At 44.2% G+C, this 26,515-nt stretch overlaps 1 protein-coding gene across 1 annotated transcript in view; it reads left to right on the forward strand.

Moving 5' to 3' along the window:
• The first annotated feature begins 1,691 nt into the window (after positions 1–1,691).
• The window catches only part of notch3 (notch receptor 3), a 28,427-nt gene continuing 3,603 nt past the window's right edge, over positions 1,692–26,515 (forward strand). Inside the window, exons 1-32 of the mRNA XM_022214902.2 lie at positions 1,692–1,979; positions 2,888–2,960; positions 13,500–13,642; positions 13,740–14,075; positions 14,747–14,869; positions 14,949–15,182; positions 15,276–15,431; positions 15,525–15,710; positions 16,947–17,060; positions 18,241–18,354; positions 19,356–19,589; positions 19,779–19,889; positions 19,999–20,191; positions 20,323–20,468; positions 20,764–20,997; positions 21,102–21,254; positions 21,379–21,607; positions 21,727–21,928; positions 22,031–22,187; positions 22,296–22,480; positions 22,603–22,735; positions 22,850–23,107; positions 23,219–23,331; positions 23,417–23,946; positions 24,035–24,361; positions 24,452–24,600; positions 24,695–24,917; positions 25,047–25,137; positions 25,277–25,445; positions 25,585–25,889; positions 26,136–26,283; positions 26,404–26,501. Coding sequence (XP_022070594.2) covers positions 1,919–1,979; positions 2,888–2,960; positions 13,500–13,642; positions 13,740–14,075; positions 14,747–14,869; positions 14,949–15,182; positions 15,276–15,431; positions 15,525–15,710; positions 16,947–17,060; positions 18,241–18,354; positions 19,356–19,589; positions 19,779–19,889; positions 19,999–20,191; positions 20,323–20,468; positions 20,764–20,997; positions 21,102–21,254; positions 21,379–21,607; positions 21,727–21,928; positions 22,031–22,187; positions 22,296–22,480; positions 22,603–22,735; positions 22,850–23,107; positions 23,219–23,331; positions 23,417–23,946; positions 24,035–24,361; positions 24,452–24,600; positions 24,695–24,917; positions 25,047–25,137; positions 25,277–25,445; positions 25,585–25,889; positions 26,136–26,283; positions 26,404–26,501 — 5,928 coding nt within the window. The 5' untranslated portion in view covers positions 1,692–1,918. The remainder of the gene's footprint in view (positions 1,980–2,887; positions 2,961–13,499; positions 13,643–13,739; positions 14,076–14,746; positions 14,870–14,948; positions 15,183–15,275; positions 15,432–15,524; positions 15,711–16,946; positions 17,061–18,240; positions 18,355–19,355; positions 19,590–19,778; positions 19,890–19,998; positions 20,192–20,322; positions 20,469–20,763; positions 20,998–21,101; positions 21,255–21,378; positions 21,608–21,726; positions 21,929–22,030; positions 22,188–22,295; positions 22,481–22,602; positions 22,736–22,849; positions 23,108–23,218; positions 23,332–23,416; positions 23,947–24,034; positions 24,362–24,451; positions 24,601–24,694; positions 24,918–25,046; positions 25,138–25,276; positions 25,446–25,584; positions 25,890–26,135; positions 26,284–26,403; positions 26,502–26,515) is intronic.

The following is a 26,515-nucleotide window of genomic DNA, read 5'->3' on the forward strand; positions in this document are numbered from 1 at the left end:
GAGCACAATGGGAAACCTCTCCCTGGGATCGCCTCCAACTGGAAGCCAGTCAAAATGCTGCCAACACCTGCCAGGGTGAGCTGGGAGGGCGTCTACTACGACAACCCACAGTGGTGAAAGACATATTTCACAGGCAGATGAAAACACAAAAACACGGCTTATTACACTTCCTTGTAATAAATATTTGTGTTACCTCCGTGCTACTATCTAGTATGCACTTGTTGACACTGTAAGAAACACATGATCATCTGCGGTTAGATGACGATAGGGTGAGACTGTCAGTCAGCAATATCCAAGTGCTAACGAAGAATACAGGACTAAGTAATCGTGCCATTGTGCACAAAAAAGCTGAATCCAGCTATTGAAAAGTTTGCGCTGCCCAACTTTCATCACACGGTGGGTGCCAAAATGAAGCAGGTGTCTGCGAGGCCTAACAAGCTCTTTTCACTGACCCCTATAGATGACGTCACGCGCGCTAACGAACTTCACTCCAAACCAGCCTGCTACATTCATGGCCCTACCCATGCCTGTAATTTATTCAAGGCCAGCACCAGGAATAGTGTGGTGGAGGGGAGGTCGGAGGGGGGGACTTTGGTGTAGGGGCAGTGTGCTTGAATATTAGTGCGCTGCCCTCCCCTGCAGAGAGAAACTGTGTCATAATGCTGGACTGCTTTTATGATTCAAATCAAGGCCATTGTCTCTGTAAGCAAGCGGCTCCGCTCTGTGCCCACAGAACAACCGAGGTACTATATGCTGGCTGTAGAAAATGAGTGCGCTGCCATAGGCTGAGGGGATGCTGGCTGAATTGAGGGAGCTAGACTAAGAGAGCAGGACTCCAATTGGGCGCATGGGCCAAGGGGATAACAGGAATGCCTACTGTCTGCCTCTACGCTACCATGTAAACACAATTCACTCTCTTATCTGCAATTCATCGACTGCAAACACACAAACAAACAGGAGAGCTTGCCCAGGGTTGGACACATTCCAATCTGCTACCATAACACTTCTTACTAAACATCATCTGGGAGTTTAAGGGTTTTTTATCCATCAATTCAAAATATATATCTGATTTGATGTAATTATCTTTGTGTGAAAGCATTAAAAGATTTTTCACAGTGCATCAGCAGGCAGTGCATGCGCAATAACCACAGTGACATGGAATATAACCAAACAGAATGCTTCTTTTGTTTGTAAAAGAAGAGGTGGTCTGAGGTTCAAGAGTTGCAGCAAAGGATTAGAGATGAACATTGTCCATTGCATACTATTAGGTTTCAGGTTTTACGAAGATAGTTCTTGGCCTTTTTCTGAGGAGTGTTGCCAATTTGTATTTGCTCTTTTCAAGGTCAAATCTGCTGGAGAATTTGTGTTTTGACTGAAGCCGCTTTTGAAACTGTGTCTCATCAAATATCTGGTGCCTGTGCTTAGATTAGGACCAATCACAAGTGTAGCTGGAGTTTTGATCAGCATTTTCCTGGATCCGTTATTTCAATATTTGGGGCTAAATTAAATTATTTTACGTGTGTGCGTGTGTGTGTGTGTGTGTGTGTGTGTGTGTGTGTGTGTGTGTGTGTGTGTGTGTGTGTGTGTGTGTGTGTGTGTGAGTGAGAGAGAGAGAGAGAGAGAGAGAGGGAGAGAGGGAGGGAAGGGTGGACGAGGGGGCGGAGCTTCAGCAGACGCTGGGACAGATCGGGAAGGGAAAGTTTTTCAAAAGTTCCAGGAGGTGAGAGGAGAATCACAGCAGCTGCGGCCGAGCTGCACAGGATAATACGGGATTGGGACGTAACGCTGCGCTTTTCCGGCTGACTTTATGAAAAAATCCCCATCGATTTTTTTGGAGCCTTCATTTTTATGTGAACTTAACAAAGGATGTATTTCTACTAAAAGCCCAACTTGAAACGCTGGAAACTTTTCCACCGAAATGGAAGGGAATATTCCATGGATTATTCTGTCACTCTTATTGTTTATGCACATTTGTGAAGGTAAGACTCATTGTCCATTTAACACTTGTTGCACTGAGGTCTGCTTTAAATCCAGAGGTAGATTGGACATGTCTGGACACCGCCGCCTGATTCCAAATAAAACCTGAGGCTATCTTTAACTATCTAGGCTACCAATAAGTACTATTTTGTGCCAAACGTTTTTCTTAAAATATTCATTTTTTTCCATTTATTGAGCAGTTTATTAGCAAACTCAAGTTTTCCAAAGCGCGCAACGGATAATTGGAGCAGATTAGTCTAATTTGCGCATCACGTGTCAAATTATCTCTCACTCACAATTGTTTTTGTAAAAAAAACAAAAAAAACAAAAAAAAACATCTCCCACTGAAGGTGAAGGTGAAATAAATACTTTAGAAATCACATGCAAAACTCTTTGGAAAGTAAATTTTTATGCGATGGGAAGATGCCACTCTCACTGACTCACTAAAACCACACTAAAGATGTAGAGGGGAAATTTAAAAAGACCATTTAAATAAGTTTTTAAAATTGTTGTACTGATTTTTTTTTTTAAAAAAAAGGTTGAGCAATGACTGACAGCACTGGTGAATTATTGTCCTCAAGAAAAAACTGTCTTTGGAAGCAGAAGCAATCACATTAAGTCATCTCTATGAAGGAAGCACAAAAGTTTATCTGCCTTCGACAAAGTAAACACCAAACATGCGGGTGTGTCTGCAAGATGCCACAAGTGGCAAAGGCCTGCTATCTAGACATCCCCATCAGGGTTTGAAGTATGATATCTTGCAGAAAGTTTATAAAGATCTACAATAACTATATCAGTTATGGTTTTGCTGTGATTTATTTGCTCAAACGTGTGTCCCTTCAGTTTAAAGTGATGACTAGAAGTGCTATCAGTTGTGTGCTTCTCTAACACATGTCTTTGATTTCCACAGGGTTCCGTTGCGTGGATAAATACAGGCCTTGTGAAAATGGAGGGACATGCTTAGATTCACCCTCTCGATGCATGTAAGTGCAATATATCTAAAGATGTTCCAGGATAATGAGTTCCCTTTCAGCAACGCCTCCATGTTTTCCCCTGGCTCAACACTTTCTAAGTTCAGCTCTTGCAAATCATTCAAACCAAAAGTGTTGGCTTTGTGTTTGAATTGATTTACACAGGCTATAATTTGTCAGGTGGCTCTTCAAAGGTTCAGGTTAAAGATTGATTTCCAGTGTGATGAAGCAGAAAGTGAATACGACCTCGTTGCATCCTGTTGTCTGTTCATTTTCCACGTTGAAGTGGTGAAAGACAGCACAAATTGATTATTCCTACACAGGCGAGCATCAGAAAGCCTCAAAATCTTTGGCTGCCACACTCATCTCTTGCACCTGTTGAAGAGCTTTGTCAAGCATAAATCACAGCATTAAGCTGCACATTGAATAAGAGGTTTTGTTTTTTTTCCTTTTGTCTTTCTTCTTGCTATTTTCAATATATACAGTTTTCATGCATGGTTTACCTTTATTTTTATTTTTGTAGTAATTTAACTTTAGTTTAATACTTTTAAAATCCTTCTTTGATGAATTGTCTTCGTTTTCTACCTGTGTCTGCAGTTTTGAGCTCTTGCATCTTTTGACAATGATAAGGCTTTTGTTTTTTAAATTGTTGATGGGGGTTGTGTGGGAACCTATTACAATAGTCAAGTTAAATAACCTACAGTGTCTTGCCTGGGGGTCTTTACCCTTTTAAAAAACTCATTTAGTTGAAGAAACATGCCTGAGTGTTTCAGATGGAAGGGATACAGTCACTGATAGAATAAAAGTCTTTGCTTTACAGCTGCTTCCCTCATAACAGTAGATTTATTACTTTATTGATGAGGGTTTGCAGTTCTCTGTACTGCAGGGGTCAAAGTTGAGCCACTACAATGAATGCACTTGTCAGGCAAATCAACATGCACTCATATATGGTGACACATGTTTGCTCTCAATTCTTGAAATCATTATTCTGTCAATAGGAGACATTGCACTCTAGCCAATGTGTAACTTGGCTGCATGTGAAAGACTAGCCACATTTTTTCAATCATTAGCCAAGCCCAAGATGATTGAGTGTCATTAAGTGAGTAAATCTGTAATGTTTTCCAACCAGATCTCTTTTTTCAGCATATCTAACATTGTATTTATGAGCAAATCATTTATTTGTAGCCCCCCACAGAAGTACCTCTCCTACACTGTGAGTGAAAATGAACACAGCACTCACAATGTTTGGCCTAGTGTATGCTTGAACCTCCAGATTTAGTGTAATCACATCACAGGGAATGTGTTTTCCTTCCATTTGTTCAGACTTTTTGTTCCTCCAGTCCGTTGTGCTGTGTGCATGTCTGCGTACATGTTAGGGGTGTAGGAGTTGGTCATGTTTAATTACTATGTTGGTTCAGTGCCAAGAAAAAGAAGCAGTTAGAGTGCAAAAGGAAAAGGATTTCTAATGGACAGGGACATCAAATGTCATAGCACACAGTGTAGACGGAGCCCCATTGCAGGGTAGAGCAGTGGAGCGGAGCGTGGCCACATGAGAGTGGTCAGACCAGTCCTATGAGTGGTGGAGCCACCCCACCCCTTCCCTTGGGAGCCTACAGAAACGAGAGATCCAAAACAACAGAAAAGATCTTTTCTTCCACCAGATACCTGGCTGTAACCTGGCACCACAGAACAGGGTGTATGGACTGAGGGAAGAAAGGCCACAGCAAAGCAAGGGCAATATGGAGTAGAAAGAAGCGAAATGCAGATACAAATACATGCTTTGGCATTTGAAAAGAATTTGGAAAAGCAGTGGAAAACACCCCTATTAGAAACCACAGCTGTTCCACAAAACCACACACATTGTAGGGAATGTTTATCTGTCCCTCATAGTTGTCCAGAGAATGTGTGTGTTTTTTTTTTTTTTTTTGCATTTTTCTTACTGGAATTAGCAGCTCAAGTGACAGTTTATATGGCAGGTGCTATTGTTACTGTCCCAGATACCAGTGTATCCTCTGTCTTGTTGCCTCCCCTTCCTCCTCCTCCTCCTCAAAAAAAAAAAGAACCCAAAATACCACAGTTTACCTTTAAAGTACAGGAAACCTTGTGGGTTTCTTTATGTGTCTCTGAGGTGGATTCCACACCAGGTAATTTAATAGAGAATGCAGGCCACTGTTGCTAACAGAGAATCACTGTTGTAATTCACAACTAAAGAGTAAACACCGTCTCTGATAGCAGTTTCGCCTGTTTCAGTAACCCAGTAAAAAAAAAAAATCTGCTAATGGGTTCTTAATGGCTTTATATGATACTGTCCCTACTAACTTGATATAAATATTAGCTGCAACTGCTGATTTAATCACTTTGTAATTGTAGAATGGGTAATGGATAAATGCCCAGGGATCGTTCTTAGTAGTAACATTAGTTCAACTACAGTTTCAAACTAGAGTCTTTAAGTCCTTGTTACAAATTGGAACCCTGTGCTAGATGTTGGTCCAGCTCCTCAGCTGATGAACATCCTTCACTGTTGTAGCTGTGAGCCAAAGTTGCAAAGAAACTTCAGCTCTTTAAATCAGCCTTGCTATGATGATAACTTAACATGGCATCTGACTTTTTTTTGCATTGATACTTAGTAAAAAAAAAAAAAAAAAAAAAGTTTTCCTGCCATGGCTAAGAGTTTTGAACTTGACAGTGAAGGGTTGATAGTGTCACAGAAAGTGCGTCCTTCTAGGTGAGCAGTCAGGAAGTCGTGTTGAAGAGCCTTTGGCCCCCTCAGCTCCGCCCTGCGAGCAGAATGTGCTGCGCCAGAGGAGAGATAATTAGGCAGATTGAGAGGGTGTCATTCAGAGAGGATCCAGCTGGAGGGATTGGACTGGGGGGTAGGGAATGGGTAGAGGGGAGGCTGGGTAGCAGGGAGGGAGGGAGGGAATGGGCGGGGTGGGGGGGACTGCATATAGGACAGCTGGTGGATGTTGTGATGGTAATCCAGTGAAGTCAGATCTTGACAAAGGGAAAGCATAGGGCCAGGTGCTGCCATTGAGCAGTCAGTCGCCCCCATACTGTGAGAGACAAGCTTGTGGAGGAATGAAGCCGGTAGCCCACAGTCCCTCTAGCACATGTTGCTTCTCTCACAGTGCATCAGCAAACAGGTCTGCTCTTTTTGTCGCAGCATGCTGGCTGAGCTCTCGCAGCTCATCCTCTGTCTCTCAACGCAGTGGCAGATCGCAGATTACAACCGACTCTTTCCTCTCAGATCCGCAAAGCTGAATGGAATGAAATGTGGGCCCTCTCTGCTGTCTGAGGCCCGTGGACGAACACAGTGGTTGTCTTTATGTTTTATAAATGCTTTGCCCTTGGCCTCAGTAGCAGAGTAAGAATATAAATTGTGGGTGTTGTGTTTTGACCCGGTAGCAACTCCCGACTTCCTAAAACATGATGAAAGAGGCCGTCTTGGACTTTGATTGGGAGCAGGCTGTTCAGTGTGAAGTGCTATTTCCCTAATAAAATCTCAGTTTCACTTTGAGAATATGGGGAAAAAAAAACTGTACATGTGCAAAAGGAAAAAGCATATATAATCTTTTGCATATTTCAATAAGGAAGTATCGTTCTTTTCAGGGTAGCCTTTAACTTTTCCAATTGAGAAATGTGGTACCTACAAATCAACTCTGTTGCAAGCACATGTTGAAAACAATATTCACTAAAATTTGGTAATATACACACATGCCAAGGCACATATTTAGCGACAGACCGTAGCAAAGAGACAGATTATATTGTTGGCTTAGTTCAGGGCACCTCAGGGCTAGTGTTTTCTTTGGCATCTTTATGGTGGATTAGAAAGGAATGCTTAGTAAGATTCCTCCTCTCCCTCTGGTGCTTTCAGGTTATTGTCTCTACCTCCCGTCCATTCACCCGGTTAGCCCCCTCAGGAATGCCTTTAACAAAACTGTCAGCCCAGTCTCATTGAAAATTACATGTTTGGAATGACTTGTTTGATTCACAGTTAGTTACTTTGCAATTTTGTGAGGCAACATGCGGACCATATCACTCACGCCGCCCTGACAGGCAGATGGAGCCATTGTCAAGTCATTATCCATTAAAAACTGATGCACTGCAGAGTCACTAGATTTAAATGTGTCCGTTGGGAGATGATGACTATTTGACAAAGAGGTTACACTGTTGAAGGGAGGAAGATTTGGGTTTGTTGTCCCTTCTTCTCTCTGGGCCATGACTGGAGACTGGGAGCTGTGGTTCCCAGGCCCCGTTAAAGGAAGTGGTGCCTTCTGACCTCCCTACTACGCACATCCTGTCTTATCGGAGAAGCTTAAGCAGCTTACTCAGTGCATGAAGGCCTCCACACTGCTCAGTTTTCTCATATTTTGCCTCATTTTATTTCATCTTCCCGTCTCACTACATTGATACATGGTGCTAAAATTGCTTCCTCTTCTATTATTTGAAACTTACTTCCGTGTATGCGGAAATGAAGCTTTTGTACACTCTCGCATATCGTACAAAAAGGAGTTTCGGTTTTGCCTTTAGTGTGAGTTTGCACAGGAATATCCTGTTGAAATGTGTGTTTTATTCCTTTGGGGTCGACGTATGTCTGAACTGCATGCTTATGTGGGGATGTAGGGATAAGCCTGCCTCTGAAGTCTCATCCCCTGGCTGTTTGTCCTTATCCAGGAGACAATGACTTCTGAGGAGACATTCAGGCAGGTTTGATTGGAATAACTGAAGTCTGCCAGCAAAATATTCCTAGTCTTTCCCTCCCTTTAAGAAGAGGAAGGGATGGGTCCATCATTAAATGATTCAGGAAAGGCTTTCACTTTTCCACTATGCACTCTTTCCAAAAGAAACTTGATTTTTACCCAGACAGCATTTTGCTGACGTTTACATTTTTCGTAATTGAAGATACTTTCAGACATTTTGGGTCTTAAATACTGTGCTGCTTGGAAAGAAAACCAAACACACCACACTAGTTTAATATGTTGTACTTTTATAAAATTTCACATGTTTGTCTGACTCACATCTTTCTTTAACTTCTGTAGTGCTTCTTGGAATCACAGAAATTTAAATTATCTCGAGCTGTTTTTCTTTTAGCATTCTTAGAACCTTTGTTAGCGGCCCAGGTCTAATGCTATCAGGACTATGAGCCTGGGAGAGTTTGTGCTGCTCTCGGTCGATGTGTGTGACAGTTTGTCAACAGTTTTAGGTGTGGATTGTATCTTATCACGTGTTATTGTACTTCTATTCAACCACAATCAATGTGCAGAAAAAGTTTAAAATGGAATGAATAGCAATACATGCTATTCGTAGGTCTGAGAAATCTAAACTAAGAAAGTCCCTGGAGCAGTCATCTTGCTATTGGTCTTTCGTGTTTGGTTCAGGATGGGGTCTTTTTTGAAAGTTTTACAAAAATCTGGTTCAGTTTAGGTGGTTGGGTGGGGTTTTGTGGTTAAGTTCAATAGAGAATGCTTTGAAAGACCTCGACCCCAGGATTCATGCGATGTGGTTATGGGCAAATGCATTGCTATTTGAAAAATGTGAGGGTGTATTCTTTCAGATTGACACTGGACGCAAATTTGTTCAGATAGTGTGTGAACAACAAGTGAAGTAGTAGAAGTATGCAAGCATGTGTCTGGCCCTTTTCATAGCAGTATTGCTGAGCACTTAGCAACGAGGGTCCGTTTTTATTCTCCTGGTACAGTGGATCTGTGCAGTTCCCACTGCCAATGATATGTCTGACATTTCCTTGGAATCCTAGATTTATATTCTTATAGATGTAAATCTGACCATTGAGAGGCTGTCAGAGGTGGAAAGGATTCACTAACAGGCATCCCAGCTTTTCCAAAAGAATGAGTTAAATGTCCTTGTAGTCACATGTTTAATATTAAAGTTCAGGGGTGTTCTGGAAAGCTTCGGAACATTTCAATACCTTCATTGTTTATCTAAACACAATTGTTGAAGCAAATCTTGTCCTTTAAACAGTAAAACACCAATTCTTTTGGATATGATTGTACTTAATTACCAGACTGAATTGGTCCGGCACAGCGCTTCGAGCTACCTGCATATGTAGGGGGATCAGTCCTCTGAAGTGCTCCAACTGTCCTTACAAAACCCTGTCTCTCATCACCCCCTTTTTCTCACTCTGGCTCCGTCTCACCATGGGTTACTGTTGCCAGGCTACAGCCCAGGCCTGAAAGACTAGCTGTTTGGGTCACTGCTCCCCCCCCCCCCCCTCAAAAAAAAACTTTCATACAAAGGAGTTCTGACTACTTTAGCTCTTTTATTTGGGCCACAAAACATTCCCCAACCCCCAATCTGGCTCTTTGCTGAAAAAGAGAGAGCCAAGCTGAGGAGAGCAGAGCAGAAGAGGCTGCTGGAAGGAGGAGGGGGTGTGGATGGGCTCCTGTTGGCAGTGTGGTGTCAGTATGGACTCTCATAAAGCAGAGGAGCTGGTTCCTGCTTGCTTGTGGAAAGAGGGGGGAGGGAAAGAAGGCTGTGCTGAGAAAATAAGACAGTGTTGAAAGACTTCTGCTAAAGATTCTAACATTTCTTTCTGTGTAAAATAATTTGTAAAATGTAAGCGACTTTAGCCGTCTTCATAGAGCAAAGAAGTTGAAAGTGTGCCCCAAGTCTAAAGACGGTAGTTTTGTTGTTGCTCTTTCCTCTCCATTTGTCTTTGGAAATGCCCTCAGAGATAGGAAGAATCCTTTATACTTGTTGCTTTGTGGAGCATGACTGTGTGTATGAACCGTGTCAGAGATTACAGCCTCTTTGTTCACAGGTGAGCCACCCTCTGACCTCTGGCAGAGTAGCTGCTATTGTATAGAAGAGGATGAGCTCAGGTTACCCTGCTTCAGTGATCCATGACGCAGGAAAACTGGCATTGTGTTACACAAGTATAGGTGACAGAACTCACTTAGATAAATCAAATGGTTTTAGGTAGAAAATCCACTTTCTTCATGCAGAACAACTGAGAATCATAGCACATCGGTAGAATGTCATATTTCAATTTACAAAATGTGTTATAATGCACTTTAAACTTTTCGTCTTTAAATGTTTGAAAAAAGTTGCCATCTCTTTTCTTCTTCTTTCATAATTCTCTCACTGGATCTTCTCTTTTTTGTATTCGTGACACTACGATCCTCAGAGGCTGATCCTGTTTGTAAGTTTTTTTCCCTCTGCATTTGGGTGTGTAGTGTTGCTGCATGTGTTTGCTTTGTTGCAGTGGTGGCTTCACACAACAGTTTTGAAAATGTGTGATAAGAAGCGCTGTCCATGCATGTATTTGTGAAGGATGACCCTTGAGTGATGTGAAATGGCCCGTGTGTGTGAGTGTTTTTTTTTTTTGTTGGTTACTGGGTTAGCCCCATGGGCAAAACAGCACAGTTGTTTTGGCTTAAAGTCTGGAAGGAGAGGGGAATGCCAGACACCGAGAGCTGGACTGACAGATGTGGACAGATGCATGGTGTCAGGACTGCAGCTGGCAAAAACTCTCATATGTTTTGACATGGAGAGATTACCCGCTCTGGCTATTCCTCTGCTGCACCCAAAGACCTCCTCCTCCTCCTCCTGTTCTACTCTCTTCCTCAAAGGTCAAAAGTCGGCACTCACTAAGTATGACTCAGAGGCCCATTGCACAACAGCAGTCTGCACCTGCCTTTTACATCCGCTACAAATAAAGTTGGGCTCAGGCACAGTCTCTGCCCTGGTGTTCCCATAGGCAGCAGAATCCACAAGATTATAAAGAGCCTGATAAGGAGACTTTCAGGTGAACCGGCACAAAGTTGTCTCTCACAGTCCCGGCACTGATAGCACACTGATTTGTGAGTTATGGGAGTTGTATGTTGGCAGTGAGTCAGGTCTAGACAAAAGAATGTGTGTTTTGGCTGCGTTGTTCACTCTGCATTTGTAAGGGAGGAAAATAATTTATCAGTCATTAATACTATCATCACTCTCACACATCCACCCCCCCACACACACACGCACGCGCGCACACATGCACACTAATACACACACAAATAAACAGCAGTGCACTTATTTTCATCGTTGAACACACCTTTATTCTACTTGCCCAGTATTTTATTCTCTTTATCAAGATGCACTTGCCACACAGTACTTCCTGGAGTGAGTTATTTTCTGTCCACAGAGGGTCATGATGGTCTAGAACAACAGACTCTTAAAATTCTATCTTTTTGGTTTTCCTTGGCAGTAAAATGCCCACAGTACTGAGTGGCTTGAGAGGAATCTGACTGTCAGTCTATGCTGTATTTTTTGCAGCCCTCTAAGCAACTTTGCTCATCGGTTCTTTCAAAGACCTCTTTGTGCCACATTTGTGTTTCATTTTTTAGTGACACCCTAGATTCCAGACATAGTTAATTTGCCTCTAAATAAACCCAGCCAAGCCATGACAAATAGCCATGGGGACCAAGGGTGGGGTTGGGGGTGATTGGTTGAGTGTCAGCCTTGCTTGTTTGCCTGTGAGGTTGCTAGGGCAACAAGAATTGTGCATTAGGAGTGAGTGCTGTGTTTTCAGACCAAAGGACCAGGGATTACAGGAAATATGACATGACATTCCTGCTGGACCACTCTCTTCTCCTCTTCGTCTCATTCTTCACCAATTGCACCTTTTAAAGACATTCTGTGCTGCAGAGCAGCCCCACCCCACGCTCTGCAGCCTGAGTGACATTATCATCACAATCAGACAGGGGACCTCTGACATCTGACCTCTCAGCGCGTGAGAGGAGGGAGTTGTTGGGGGGGGAAAGCCAAGCTGGCGCTCAGGGGCTTTACGAGATGGAAGAGTAGCTGTAGTAACTGTGCAGACACTCTCTTTCACCATGGGCTCTTGAGTGCAGTCTCACTTAACTTCCTAACCAAGTGGCTTTGTGCTGACCTTGTACTGTTCGCTGTGGGAAAAGTCTGTATTCCCTGTCATATGTAGTTCTTACACAATTAATCTTTTATATACAAACAAAGTGTGGCTTTGGAAATGTACTTTTTCTGCACTGCTACTGTGTAGATGTACATTCTTGTGGATACTGCTGTGTGCTTGAATGCTTCGCCTTGTGGTTCCTCCATTTCACTAGTGTCTTTGTAAAGCTGGAAGAAAAGCCAAACAAAACTGGGAAACCTTCAGTTTTTCTCAACCAGAGCAGAACAGTAAGAAAGAAAGCAGCTTATTTGACTTAAAATCTAGATCCGTATCAGTCCACCCTCCACTGCTTAACTTAACGCAGCCTCAGCTTCAGTTTGACTTCTTTGGAGGCAATTGATAATCAATGTGAAAATAATACTAATACTAATTAATAATATCAATAATTAGTAAAAGAGAACTAACTCCAATGTAGTGATGATGCTCCAGTTAAAGAGAACGGATGAAAACCTATTGTTGATACCACCCAGGGGTTCTTCTCCAGTGAAAGAGAAGACAGGGCCCAAGGGCGGGCCAGAACCCAGCTGTCACTGCCCTGCCATCGGCATCAAACAGTCTGTTTGAAGAGGGGGCTTGTCCCCAGCCAAGGCCTCTACTGTGGGTATAGAGTTACCAACTCTTAGAAGCTTGTCTGAACTCCCATCGGACCTCTGTAGAGAGCTATGGGAAACCTTGTTTATATATTTATCTCAGCTTCTTCGAGGAGTTTAGGTCAAGTTTACACAGTGTCTACACAGCCCGGATAGCAAAAGCAGCACATTATCAGAGGAGTAGCAGCTTCAATCCTCTGCCTGTATCCACACAGGATGTGTTCAGTATAGGTCACCCATGTTTTGGCAGCACTCTTGGCCCAAAGGTTCCGCATGTAAAACAGAACAAAACTATACACTATACTGATATAAACTAAACTAATTAAAATAGAAACATGTCAGACCCTCAAAAGAAGGATAACTGATAAACATGGCTTAAACACCTTATGTGCAGACAGCCTGTTTGATCAAATAATGCACTCTTGCCTCAGTATGCTGTTAATGAAAGGAGTATATGTTATTTCACTGAAATACCACAGCTGCTTCTCCTATTTGGTTCATATGTGCTGAGTGTAGTCCTTGTTTTTTTTTCTCATGTCAGGATTTGTTGGCAATTGCTAAGTTTCCAGACTTCTGTCTCAGGGTGTGTTCTTTTTCATATATGGGAACACAAAGGAGAACTGGAGTGTGGAAAAACCCTAACAGTGGAAGAATGCTGGCTAACATGGAGAAAATGAGGCTTTCCAGCTAGAAACAACAATGTGTGCCTAATTAAGTCTACAATACACAACGAGATGGCGTCCCTGCATTTTTTTTTATCTTAATGTCTGCTTGTGGGTGGATGTGTGTGTTTGTCATTCCCTGAACAATGTTTTGCATGACCTATATTTGTGTGGAAAACTGTCAGGCCCAGAAGCATTACTCAAGGTGTAAGTCATGCACCAGGCCTTGCCAAGGTGTTATTGGGTCCTGACTGCCAAATTTTGGCCTACAGTTCTCATCATTTAGCAGCCCTGTCTAAAACATCTTACTCTGTCAGCTTGTGACCTGTAGACCACATCCTAACGTGTGCGTGCGAATGTGTTTGTCCAGATGTCGTCCCGGATTCATCGGCCCTCTCTGTCAGCACCTGGATCCCTGTCATCGATCACCATGCCTGAATGGAGCAGCTTGCAAGAGCCAGGTGGTCAATGGTATCCCACAATACTCCTGTGTGTGCCAGAGAGGGTTCAGAGGTATGTTTAGAAGAAAATATCATCATTCGTTAAACAACTCTGAAAATGACGATTGAAAGCACTTTAACTGAATGCAATTTTTCTATTGAATCCCCAGGCCAAGACTGCTCTCTCATTGATGCCTGTGCCACAAGTCCCTGTGCCAATGGGGCCCGTTGTGTCAATTGGAATAACCACTATAACTGTTCCTGCCCACCTGGCTACCAGGGAAAGAACTGTCGCAATGACATTGATGAGTGCCGCAAGCCTGGCGTGTGCCTCAATGGCGGCCTCTGCATCAACACCCATGGGTCCTTCCGCTGCCAGTGCCAGCCTGGATACAGCGGGCGCACATGTGAGGTGTCCACACTGCCCTGCGCCCCATCTCAGTGCCTTAATGGAGGTACCTGTCGACAGACCAGCGACCATTCCTATGAGTGCGCTTGCCTACCAGGTAGAGTATCTCTCAGCATAGCATAGTAGAACATGTATACAAACCCAGGGTCAGCATATACACCCCACTGTTTTCCCAGACCAACAGCACAGTACTAAAAGCAAACTGATTTTCCCAACGCGATGACGTAGCTGTTAGTGTTGGGATTTTGCACTGCGTCTTAGGTCAGCTTCCTGGCTGCTATTAATAGCTACTGATGGGAGATGGGATGGTGGGAGAGTTGAAGAGGCAGTCTGCCTTCACTCTACACTGCTCTGCCCTCTTCACTACAGAAAGAATTTACTTTATGGGCCTTCTGGTTTCCCACTGGGGAGCTGAGAGGAAATGACTCCTGCCAGAGAGGAAGTCATTGAAACTGTGAGAGATTATAAAACAAGCAAACATTGAGGGGAGTGCAGACCCCTGAAGCAGGCAGGAGTCATGGCTGTTGCTGGCATCGTATGGGAACTGTCATAAGAGGATATAAACAATCAGACACCCGCTGACCTTTTTGCTACCCATGTTGCCTCACACCTTCTATGGTGTGGGAAATATGACTTAAGGTTTCAAGTACAAATGTTTAGAGTCTGGAAGAGGGGCCATTGCCATTGAATGTTTAATAAACTTACTGTTTGTGTGTACTTCGTGTGTATCTGTGTATCGTAACTCTTTTCTTTCTCAATTTGTGTCAGGTTTCGAGGGACACAACTGTGAGAATAATGTGGATGACTGTCCAGGTCACAAGTGTATGAATGGTGGAATATGTGTGGATGGAGTAAATACCTACAATTGCCAGTGTCCACCAGAATGGACAGGTACAGCTCTTGAAATAAACTTTGCATATACAGATTAGGTTGACCATGTGTGAGCTAATATGTCATCTCCCCAAACTAGGGCAATACTGCGCTGAAGATGTCAATGAGTGTCTCATGCAACCTAATGCCTGCCATAATGGGGGTACATGTTTCAACACCATTGGTGGCCATACCTGCGTTTGTGTTAATGGTTGGACTGGAGATGACTGCAGTGAGAACATTGATGACTGTGCCATAGCTGTTTGCTTCAATGGTGCCACTTGCCATGATCGTGTCGCATCCTTTTTCTGCGAGTGCCCGGTTGGAAAGACAGGTAAGCAGGTTTGTCACGTCCTCTGTACCCCTTTTGATCCTGTCGGCTAAATTCTTGTTTAACGAATCTGTTGTTTCTGTGATTTTGCCACAGGTTTGCTCTGCCACCTTGATGATGCATGTGTGAGCAACCCCTGCAATGAGGGTGCAGTGTGTGACACCAACCCCCTTAATGGCCGAGCAATATGCACCTGTCCTGCTGGCTTTGTTGGCGGGGCCTGCAACCAGGACATGGATGAATGTTCAATTGGTAATTCTGCTCTTTTTTCCAGCACTGCAGTCATTTGCACTCTGTTCTCTTTCAGTATGTTTCGTATACTGATCCTCAACCTTCTACCGACAGGTGCGAACCCATGTGAGCATTTTGGGAAATGTGTGAACACAGAGGGCTCCTTCCAGTGTCAGTGTGGTCGGGGATATGCCGGCCCACGCTGTGAGATTGACATCAATGAATGCTTGTCCATGCCCTGCCAAAATGATGCCACTTGCCTGGACCGCATTGGAGAGTTCACCTGCATCTGCATGCCAGGTATTTAGGCCTGTTAAAGAGCACCTCCATTAATATCTATTTAAAAAAATCTACTTTGATTTTCTTTCCACAAAAAAGTTCAGTTGCAAATAATTTAAATGCAATCCTCTGTGCTTTCCTCACCGAAAAATTCAGAAATTTTGAATATGGTAATCTCTTCCCCTCCCCCAAGAGAATGAGAATTGATCTAACATGCTTTTAAAATGAAGGGGACCTCAAAAATTATTTTAACATTTCCAATAAAATGATACAAGGCACCTCGCTATACTGGGATGTTATTCACATGAGACAGACATAAAATCAGAAGAGAATAGAACAACTGATTATTTAAACTCGACCTTCTAAAGAAACATTATCTACAGTGCTGTCATACTTGCTGCCAGTGTAGACTATTATGTAATACATTCCCATTGACATTGGGGGTATGGAGGCACCTCTCAACTCTCAGTGCACTGTACAGCCAGACAGGGTATTAGTTTGGACTAAGTGATAGTTTGGACACTCAGTGACAAAAACACAGTGAAACTCTCACGCACAGTCCTACATGGATCCTGGGGTTTTTGGAGCTATACAAATTAGAGCTGGGAGTTGGGTCTATAGGACTGGATGTGAGAGAGGGCGAGCAGCTAGGGGGAGGAGTGTGCTGTGAATACTAATGAGTGGTAGAGTGGTGGGAATGGAGCCGAACAATGGGGCCCCTCTGTGCTCCACTTTGCACCCCTCATACACACAGAGAGGGAAAGAGCCTTTTTCCCAGAGCCTCTCCCCCTCCCCCTTCATTTCCAGAGACAGGCCCTTCCTCTTCACCCTCCTCATCATCAGTCAGCCTGGCAAAGCTCATGTGGAGCTGCTGATTATTTCTGATTCCACGCTAGCCTCTCCTCAGGGGCAACACTATGATTCACATTCTGTTTCACCTCAGTGAAGGAGCCATCCATAGTTTGCTAATGCAATATATATAACATGCATCTGGTGAATGGGACACTGACCCAGGGAGGGGTAATGCTCCATGGACAGTAGGGTGTGGTGATTTCAGGTCAGTGCAGTGGGAACTCTGGCAAAGCTCTAGGGATCTTTTTTTTCCGTCTTGTGGTTCAGCAGAGACCAATGTCAAAAACTCACACGAGTGAAAAGTTTCCCACAGACTGTCTTCCCAGTGCAAACAGTACACACAATACACATGCACAACATACTGCAAAAATGTGTGTGATTTCAGTGTGAAATTCTGTTTTCTAGGCTACATGGGGACTTATTGCGAGATTGATGTAGATGACTGTGAGAGCAACCCATGCGTGAATGATGGCATCTGTCGGGACATGGTCAATGGCTTTACATGCACCTGCCAGCCAGGTAATACTTTTCTGAATTAACTACATTTTATTTCAGTGTTTTCGTATCTATGTTGCCTCTTAACAACTCCAATTCAGTGACTACAGCAGTAACAACAGAGAAGCAAAGTTTAAATGGCCCCTAGAACCAGAGAAGGGAGGGTCAGCCTCACTGCTTCTGCCTGCTGGTGTTTAGAGCCACCACTCATATAAAAAGGCAAGCCCAAAAGGCTGCCTATCTTCTTGCCTGAACAAAGGCACTATTGTGACCCCCGCTTCCCTCCTCTCTGGAATGTGGAAGGGACAGCAGTCTCCCTCATCCTGCCCTGGTGGTAGTGGTGATGGTGGTGGTAGTGGTGGTGGGAGGGGGACAGCAGTCCTGCTAATGAGATTCTTTTCCAGGTCCGCAATTTACATCTGGGACAGACGTCCCCCCTCCACCCCCCATCTAGCTATTGAGCCGGTGGAGCTGATGCAGGCAATGGAGGGGGGGTCCCCAAAAGAGAAAACAATCCCACCGTCTCCTCGAACCCCCCTTTAGCAGCCCAAGCACCAACACACAGACCATCCTGACACTGTTAATCAACTGAGCAGTGTGCTACCAATGCACCAATTCACCCCTGTCTGGGCACTGTGCCCAGTGATTTCAGGCTTGCTCAGTTTCTCAAACTTTCTAAACTACTACTACTACTACTACTATTATTATTATTATTATTATTATTATTATTATTGTTATTATTATTACCCAATATCCAAATAATTTTCTACATTACAGATTCCATAAATGTGTAAAATTGTTGTTGTGCCGACATGTAAATTACCATAGCCATTACCAGAACCTAACTTTAAGTGAATCTGGAATTGTATTTTCCTATTCAAACATTTAATACCTCAAGCTACCAATATTAATTAGATTTAGTTTTAGATCTGCCTCGCTTGTAAGTCCCTCCTCTAAAACATCATCAAGGTCACAGTCTTCCCAAGGCAGTTTGTAGTGGTCATCTCAGGACTGGTCCAAGTGCACAGATGACATGTCCTTAACCAGTCGAGACACCCTCAAACCCTACCTTAGCCAGACATTACTAACCAAGCCACAGACCTCTGCCCTTATAAGAAGAGCAGAAGTGCCCTCTGACCTCAGCATTGGACCCTTCCACTGGACCTTCTTTCTGACCCCTAACCTCTATGTTTGCATGTCCCAGGGTTTACTGGCACCATGTGTCAAATCGACATAGATGAGTGCGCCAGCACGCCCTGCCAGAATGGAGCAAAATGCTACGACCGACCCAATGGGTTTGAGTGCCGCTGTGCTGAAGGTAAGGAACTCTCCACTTCTTCTCTACCTAATACTTGTCAGTGTATAGTTGTCAGACAGTACTCATCTCAAGAAGTCTCCCCAGACAGAAGAGCAGATGAGCCTTGACCACTTGTTTCGGTCTTTGTTAAGTATTCAGTTTTTGGGGGTGAGTTATTTCTCTGGGTGTCTGCTGGCCAAGCAGACTGACTTGAGGCCCCTAATCCCCCTCTTTCCTTCATCGGCTCTCAGGATCATGGGGTCACTAAGGACCAGCAGTTGGCAAGAAAGGAGCCATGGTCATCACCCCCGACATCTGTTCATCTGTTAAACCCCCACAGAACACCTTATGCTGTGTCTTAACTTTCATTCCTTCATGTTCAATCATGTCCACATTTGGAAACAAAACCAGATATAGTGACCTGTGAAGCTTCTCACAAAGGCTCTATGTATTAGCTGGGTGTGTGTATACAGTGATATTTAGCATGTTTGTTTAGAGCAATGCCTATGGAGGAGTACGCTTCATTGTTTCAGTGGCCAGCTGCTTGGTATTCCCTGTGTTTGTGGGCCCCTTCTGTTGAGTGAAGTGGCCCTGTTTGACGTGGCGCAGGCTATTGTTCTCTCCACCACTGAGAACAAAAGCAAGACTGGGAGGCCTGTGTAGGGCCCTTCTTTACTGCTTTGCCCAACTCAGCATTGCTCCACACACATACCACACAAACCAACAGTTGCTTGCCCAACACACAGACACCGTCGACATGGAAACCACAGTGGATCTGAAGCCAACACTGTAGAGGCTTTTATGAAGAAAAGTGGGAAATGGATACAGAAGGCTCCAAAAACGAAATAGTTTGGGGAAAAGAACACAATTGGAAATTTTACAAAGCTAATAAGTGATAACTACAGTGAAAGTAATGGAAAGGAAAGCCAATATCAGGTTGTGAGGAAGTAAAAGCCTGAATCTTTGCAACCTGGAAGGTGCCTTTTAATCAATTCCCTTTTATGTTTTTTTCCTACTTCTAGGTTATGAAGGAACGCTCTGCGAAAGTAACATCAACAACTGTCAGCCCGACCCATGCCACCATGGTACTTGTGTAGATGGCATTGCTAGCTACACCTGTAACTGTGATGCTGGCTATACAGGTTATCGCTGTGAGAATCAGCTCAATGAGTGCCACAGCAACCCTTGTCAGAATGGAGGCAAGTGTGTGGATCTTGTCAACAAGTACATCTGCCAGTGCCAACATGGAACCTCAGGTAACAGGAAAAATCCCAGAAAGCCTGAGATTTAACAATTTTTAAAAATTACTTTTGCTGTTCGGGGCAATCACAGTAATAGCGACAAGTGTATGTCTGCCCTGAAATACACTGAATCATTAGTTCTGCAATTGTTCAAATGTTTAGAACATTTCAACAAGTCTAATGTGAAACTCTTTGTCCACCTAGGCAGAAATTGTGAAATAAACTTTGACGATTGTGCCAGTAACCCCTGTGACTATGGCATTTGCAAAGATGGCATCAACCGCTATGACTGTGTTTGCAAACCTGGCTTCACTGGTAAGACCCCCTTCCCTAAACATGAAGGCACAAATGTGACACAAAAATCGATTCTCACTGAAATTGCTGACACACACATTTTGATTTTGTCTAACCTCTCCCCTGCCAGGTCCCAAATGTAATGTTGAAATAGATGAGTGTGCATCTAGCCCTTGCAGAAATGGAGGGACGTGCGTGGATGAAGAGAATGGATTTCACTGCCAGTGTCCTGAGGGTTTCAAGCCCCCTTACTGCTACTCTCAGGTGGATGAGTGCGGCAGCAGCCCATGTGTTCATGGCTCATGCAGGGATGACATCAATGGGTATGAAAAGTTAGAGCTTTTGTCAGCTTGTAGCTAATCCTACAGGTTTCAGCTTGCATATCAGATCATTGTCATTTCGCTTTTACAAACTAGTATCTCTTGGATAATTGACTGTGCTATTGCATTTACAGTTACCGCTGTGACTGTGAGCCCGGATGGGTGGGGAAGAATTGTGATCTGGACCGAAACGACTGTTTGCCAAGTCCCTGCCAGAATGCTGGCACATGCATCGACCAGCTCAATGGTTTTACCTGCAAGTGTCGCCAAGGCTTCAGAGGTTAGAGGCTGACACACATCAAAACATACATTATAATTAAAGAGAGGAACACACATGCGTGGCACACATAGTAACTGAAGTCATAATTGAGTTTCTTGTAGAAAATTTGGAGATTTTTTCAAAAAGATCCCTCTGATGTTGTCCAACATTTTGCTGCTAAATGACAATTGTCTACCTCCCCCTAGTGGTGAACTGAAAACATGTCGATGCATTCTCTAGTCACATTTACAAGTCCAAGACTCATCAAAACTCAGCTCTATTAAACATTCAATTACCTCCTTTTCCCTTTTGACAGGTAACCTCTGCCAAGTGAACATCAACGAATGTGCATCCAGTCCCTGTATGAACAAAGGCACGTGTGTGGACGGGGTGGCAAGCTTCACTTGTCTGTGTGAGCTCCCTTACAGCGGACCCACTTGTGCTGAGGTCCTCACCCCTTGCTCTCCTAACCCCTGTGCCAATCATGCTGTCTGCACCCACACAGCAGACTACTTGGGTTACCAATGTAAATGCCAGCAAGGGTGGCAAGGTTAGCACATTTTGTACTCCATCATTTCACTCACCTATTGTGACACAATCTGTTTGGAACCTTACAAATCATGTCTCATTCTACCCTTCTTTTGTATCCTTCAGGTCAGTTGTGTAACAACGATGTAAACGAATGCATCTCAAACCCTTGCAAAAACCGTGGGACCTGCACTAACATGCGTGGAGGCTTCACTTGCGCTTGCAGAGCAGGATATACTGGGCTGACTTGTGAAACAGACATCAATGACTGTGCTCCAAGTGAGTAGCCACATAAACTTATCTTGCTGAATTATTCCAGTTGTCTCTTGCTGTCAAACACAGTACTAGATCCATGTACATTACTGTATTTAACCAAAGTCATATTCCTCTGTTGTGCTATTAGATCCCTGTCAGAATGGAGGGTCTTGCACAGACGGTGTGAACTCCTTCCACTGTAACTGCCTGCCAGGCTTCACGGGGCCCCGCTGTGCTTTAGAGATCAATGAATGTCAGAGTTCCCCCTGTAAGAATGACGGGACATGCACAGACTATGTTAACTCGTACACCTGCACCTGTAAGCCTGGTTTTACTGGCATTCACTGTGAAACCAACATTCCTGATTGCACCGAAAGGTGAGTGTTTGAGACACGGACATATTACATGTTGTACTTCACAAATTTGCTCAAACATGTTATTAAATGCTGAATATAATCCTAAAAATTCACATCCATGTTTTCACTCATGTTCACAGCTCCTGCTTCAATGGAGGGGTATGCACAGACAAAATCAATGGCTACTCCTGTACCTGCCGCTCTGGCTTCACCGGCTCCCACTGCCAGTATGAAGTCAATGAGTGTGATTCCCAGCCCTGCCTCAACGGAGGCATCTGTCAAGATGCCCTGGAGTCCTTCCGTTGCTCCTGCCCCAAGGGCTTTACTGGCAACCGCTGCCAGGTACACACACTAACAGACACTATCCTTATTAAGACCTTGTGTCTTCATACTTTCATGTTTTTAAGACCACAAATTCTTAAGATTTCCATTCTGCTTACCCAGACACCAGTTGATTGGTGCAGGCGCTCATCTCCATGCCAAAATGGAGGACGCTGTCGCCAGAAAGATGCTTCCTTCATCTGTGATTGTACCAATGGCTGGTCAGGACGTTACTGTGATATCCCAAGAGTGTCCTGTGAGACAGCTGCTCGCCAGAGAGGTAGCGTATTTTTATGTTCTGTACATGGGGACATTTGAATTCTATTTCTGAGTTTGTGCTGTAACTGCATGACTAAAGTTCAATTTTCTCCAAAATCTTTCTAATTAGGGCTCCAGACAGATGAGCTGTGCCACCATGGTGGTCATTGTGTCAACACTGGGAATACCCACTACTGTAAATGTAATTCTGACTACACTGGCAGCTATTGCGAAAGTCAAGTGGATCACTGTGAAGACAAACCTTGTCGCAATGGCGCCACCTGTAGGGGATATGTGGGAGGGTACCAGTGTGATGTGAGTCCATTGATTTGTGTTACTATGAGATTTATGGTTGAAGTTCAACAAAAACCTTTATTCGCTGAGTGCCTTTTCATAGCTGTTGAGTTTATGTTCTTGTGAACTGCATGTCTTTACAGTGTATGCCAGGCTATACTGGACAGAACTGTGAGATAGAAATCAATGAGTGCCAGTCTCATCCGTGCCAGAATGGAGGCACATGCATTGATCTGGTGGGACATTATATCTGCTCCTGCCCCCCAGGAACATTGGGTATGTAAGCACATATTCAACAGAAAAAGCTGCTTATTGCTACACAGATTTCAACTTATGTGATCAAGAAACAGTAAATACATAATAATTTATGATATTCCTCTCCTTTCAAAGGTGTTCTCTGCGAAATCAATGTAGATGACTGTGACTCGCCCTTGAGGATGCGCAGTGCTCCCCCTAAGTGCCTGAACAATGGCACCTGTGTGGACAGAGTGGGTGGATATCGCTGCAATTGTCCCCCTGGTTTCACAGGAGAAAGATGTGAGGGAGACATAAATGAATGTCTCTCTAACCCCTGCAGTCCCTCCAACAGTCTTGACTGCATCCAGTTGCCCAATGACTACCAATGCATCTGCAAGCCTGGCTTTACAGGTTAGACAGCTACCGACCATTCTCTGTCCCCTTTGTTTTTTCCTTTGCATTTTCTTTGTGTACAATGCTCTTTTAATTCTAGAGCTTTTACCATCCTTATGATGTTTTCAGGTCGGAGGTGTCAGAGCAGGTTCAGTGTTTGTGAGTCTCAGCCTTGTCAGAATGGAGGAGCCTGTTCTCTAACCAGCAGTTCTCCCCTCGGATACACTTGCACGTGTCAACTTGTAAGTGTACATCTACATAATCATAGCATTTTTGATTGTGCATCAAAAGTTCATAACTGCAAAGTGAATATCTATCTATCTTTAGGGCTACACTGGGCCAAATTGTGAAAGAAGCATGTCCTGTCGGGAGCTGTCCTGCTATAATGGAGGTAGCTGCGCACTTACCACAAGAGGGGCGCGTTGTACCTGCCTGCCAGGTTACGGTGGGCCCCAGTGTCAGCGTCGCAGCAATGAAGGGTGCTCCTCCAAGCCGTGCCACAATGGAGGGATGTGCACTGAAGAGACTAGCTTCCCGTTCTTCCAGTGCCAGTGTCAAAGTGGCTGGACAGGTAAACGTTGTGAGCAGAAGATCGACATTGTTGAGCCTGCAATACCCTCATGTCCTCTGGCAGACTGTCACTCCAAAGCCAATGACGGTGTTTGCGACAAGGAATGTAACACATTCCCTTGTCGCTGGGACGGTGGTGACTGTTCTCTAGCAGTGAACCCCTGGGCTCGTTGTCCAGACCGTCGCTGCTGGCATGTCTTCAACAACAGCCAGTGTGATGAGTCCTGCAACAATGCTGACTGTCTGTATGACAACTTTGACTGCAGAAGCAAGGAGAAAGTTTGCAAGTGAGTTCATATTTACTGTTAAATGGATTCCCCACTTTTCTATAGGCCTGAGAAAATTTGAGCTGATCCTTCTGTCTGTTATTTTCAGTCCAATATATGAAACCTACTGCATCGACCACTTTGCTGATGGACTCTGTGACCAAGGCTGCAACACAGAAGAGTGTGGCTGGGATGGCTTGGACTGTGCAGCAAAGGTTCCAGAAAACCTTGCTGATGGTGTCTTGGTTTTGGTAGTTCTGCTGCCTCCTGAGGAGCTTCTCCGTACCAGCACAGCTTTCCTGCAGAAATTAAGTGCAATCCTACACACTTCACTGCGCTTCAGGCTAGACGACAATGGAGAGGCCATGATTCGCCCTTATACCCGCCGAGAGGCACGGCTCAAGCGGGAGCTACAGCCTCAACACGAGATCATTGGGTCAGTAAGGCCAACAGTCAACTTTAAAGCTGATGTCTACCATGTAAATTGTGCATTGTTCTAACACCTGCTTTTCTGCTTTTCATGCAGCTCGAAAGTCTACCTGGAAATAGACAACCGTTTGTGCTCTCAAGGCGCCGAGGACTGTTTCCCCACAGCTGACAGTGCTGCAGAGTACCTAGGAGCCTTGTCAGCAGTAGAAATGCTCCGTTTCCCTTATCCCCTCAAAGAAGCTTGGAGTGAGTAGGGATACTTGGAGAAGACAAAGAGAACTAGTAAGACAAGTGAGGTACAAATGTGTAATTGCTACTTCTGTTTCTCTCTTCGCCACAGGTGAAAGGATGCCATCTGACCCCATACCGTCCTGGGCCAAGCTGATTCTGGTGGGGATTGCTTCTCTTTTCCTCTTGATCATCCTTGTGATAGGCATGCTGATTGCTCGTAGAAAGAGAGAACACAGCACCCTGTGGTTTCCTGAAGGCTTCTTCCTCAAAAAGGAACCCAGCAGCAACAAGAACCGCAGGGAACCTGTAGGCCAGGATGCTCTGGGAATGAAGTAAGTTATTCATTTCTAAATGTTAACACTAATGATATTGCTGGAGCGGAATTGCTTCAAAAATTGATTCTGAAATTGAATGAATTTCCTTAGGCTTAGATTCATATATTTATCTTCCTCTGTAAACAGACACATGCCAAAAACTGTGGAGGAATCTCTTCTTGGAGATCATAGTGACCAGTGGATGGACTCAGATTGCCCAGAAGCAAAAAGACTTAAGGTTAGTAACACAACTAATTTACAGTAAATTGTCCTCATCAGTTTACATACACACAAGCACCAGAGTGTACTTGTACATTTTGGCAGCATTTCAGTCTGCTTTTAAAAGCAAACTGGATTTTCTCTTTCTGTGATTTCAGGTTGAGGAGCCAAGTATGCTCTCAGACAGTGAAGATGCAGTGGACTGCAGACAGTGGACACAGCATCACCTTGCAGCCGCAGACATCCGTGTCCCACCCACCATGGCCCTCACGCCACCTCAAGGAGAGTTTGAAAGTGACTGCATGGATGTTAATGTCCGAGGCCCAGGTTAGTAATGAAGTGTTCTATATTGAAATGCTGAGGCTGGAACTTGCACATGCATTTTTTAAACTTTCTTAATACATCTGTTATGCTGAATGCTTAAGCACACATAAACTCACCTGTGCCTATTTTCTTCTCCCACCAGATGGTTTTACACCTTTGATGCTGGCCTCATTCTGTGGAGGTGGTTTAGAGCCTGAGGTAGCAGAGGAAGAAGAGAACGAGGAGTGCTCTGCAAACATAATCTCTGACCTGATCTACCAGGGTGCATCCCTTGCTGCCCAAACAGACCGCACTGGTGAGACAGCACTCCACCTGGCTGCTCGCTACGCCCGTGCTGATGCTGCTAAGAGGCTGCTGGATGCCGGGGCAGATGCCAATGCTCAGGACAACACAGGGCGCACCCCACTTCATGCTGCAGTGGCTGCAGATGCACAGGGTGTCTTCCAGGTAATCAAACATCTCTACACACTGTTTATCTGGCTAAATCAGTAATAGAAGTGCTTGCAACGTATATTTGCGTGTGTGTGTGTGTGTGTGTGTGTGTGTGTGTGTGTGTGTGTGTGTGTGTGTGTGTGTGTGTGTGTGTGTGTGTGTGTGTGTGTGTGTGTGTGTGTGTGTGTGTGTGTGTGTGTGTGTGTGTATAGTGTATAGTGTATATCATAATGTTGAATTCAATTTTTTCTTCCCAACTAGATTCTCATCCGGAATCGAGCCACCGATCTTGACTCTCGTATGTATGATGGCTCCACTGCACTGATTCTGGCTGCGCGTTTGGCAGTAGAGGGCATGGTAGAGGAGCTCATCACTTGTCATGCTGATGTCAACGCAGTTGATGAATTGGGTATGTGTGTATAATTTTTCACTCAAGTGAGTGACCTCATGCAGATACTCCCATGTCATATATTAATATTAATACGGACACTGTTAATCTGTATGCTCATTATTTGTTTGTCTCTTTTAGGTAAATCTGCCTTGCACTGGGCTGCTGCCGTTAACAATGTGGATGCCACTGTTGCCCTGCTAAAGAATGGTGCAAACAAAGATATGCAAGATCTCAAGGTATGTTTTCCATT

The sequence above is a fragment of the Acanthochromis polyacanthus genome, chromosome 21 (assembly GCF_021347895.1).
Source record: "Acanthochromis polyacanthus isolate Apoly-LR-REF ecotype Palm Island chromosome 21, KAUST_Apoly_ChrSc, whole genome shotgun sequence".
Lineage (NCBI taxonomy): Eukaryota > Metazoa > Chordata > Actinopteri > Pomacentridae > Acanthochromis > Acanthochromis polyacanthus.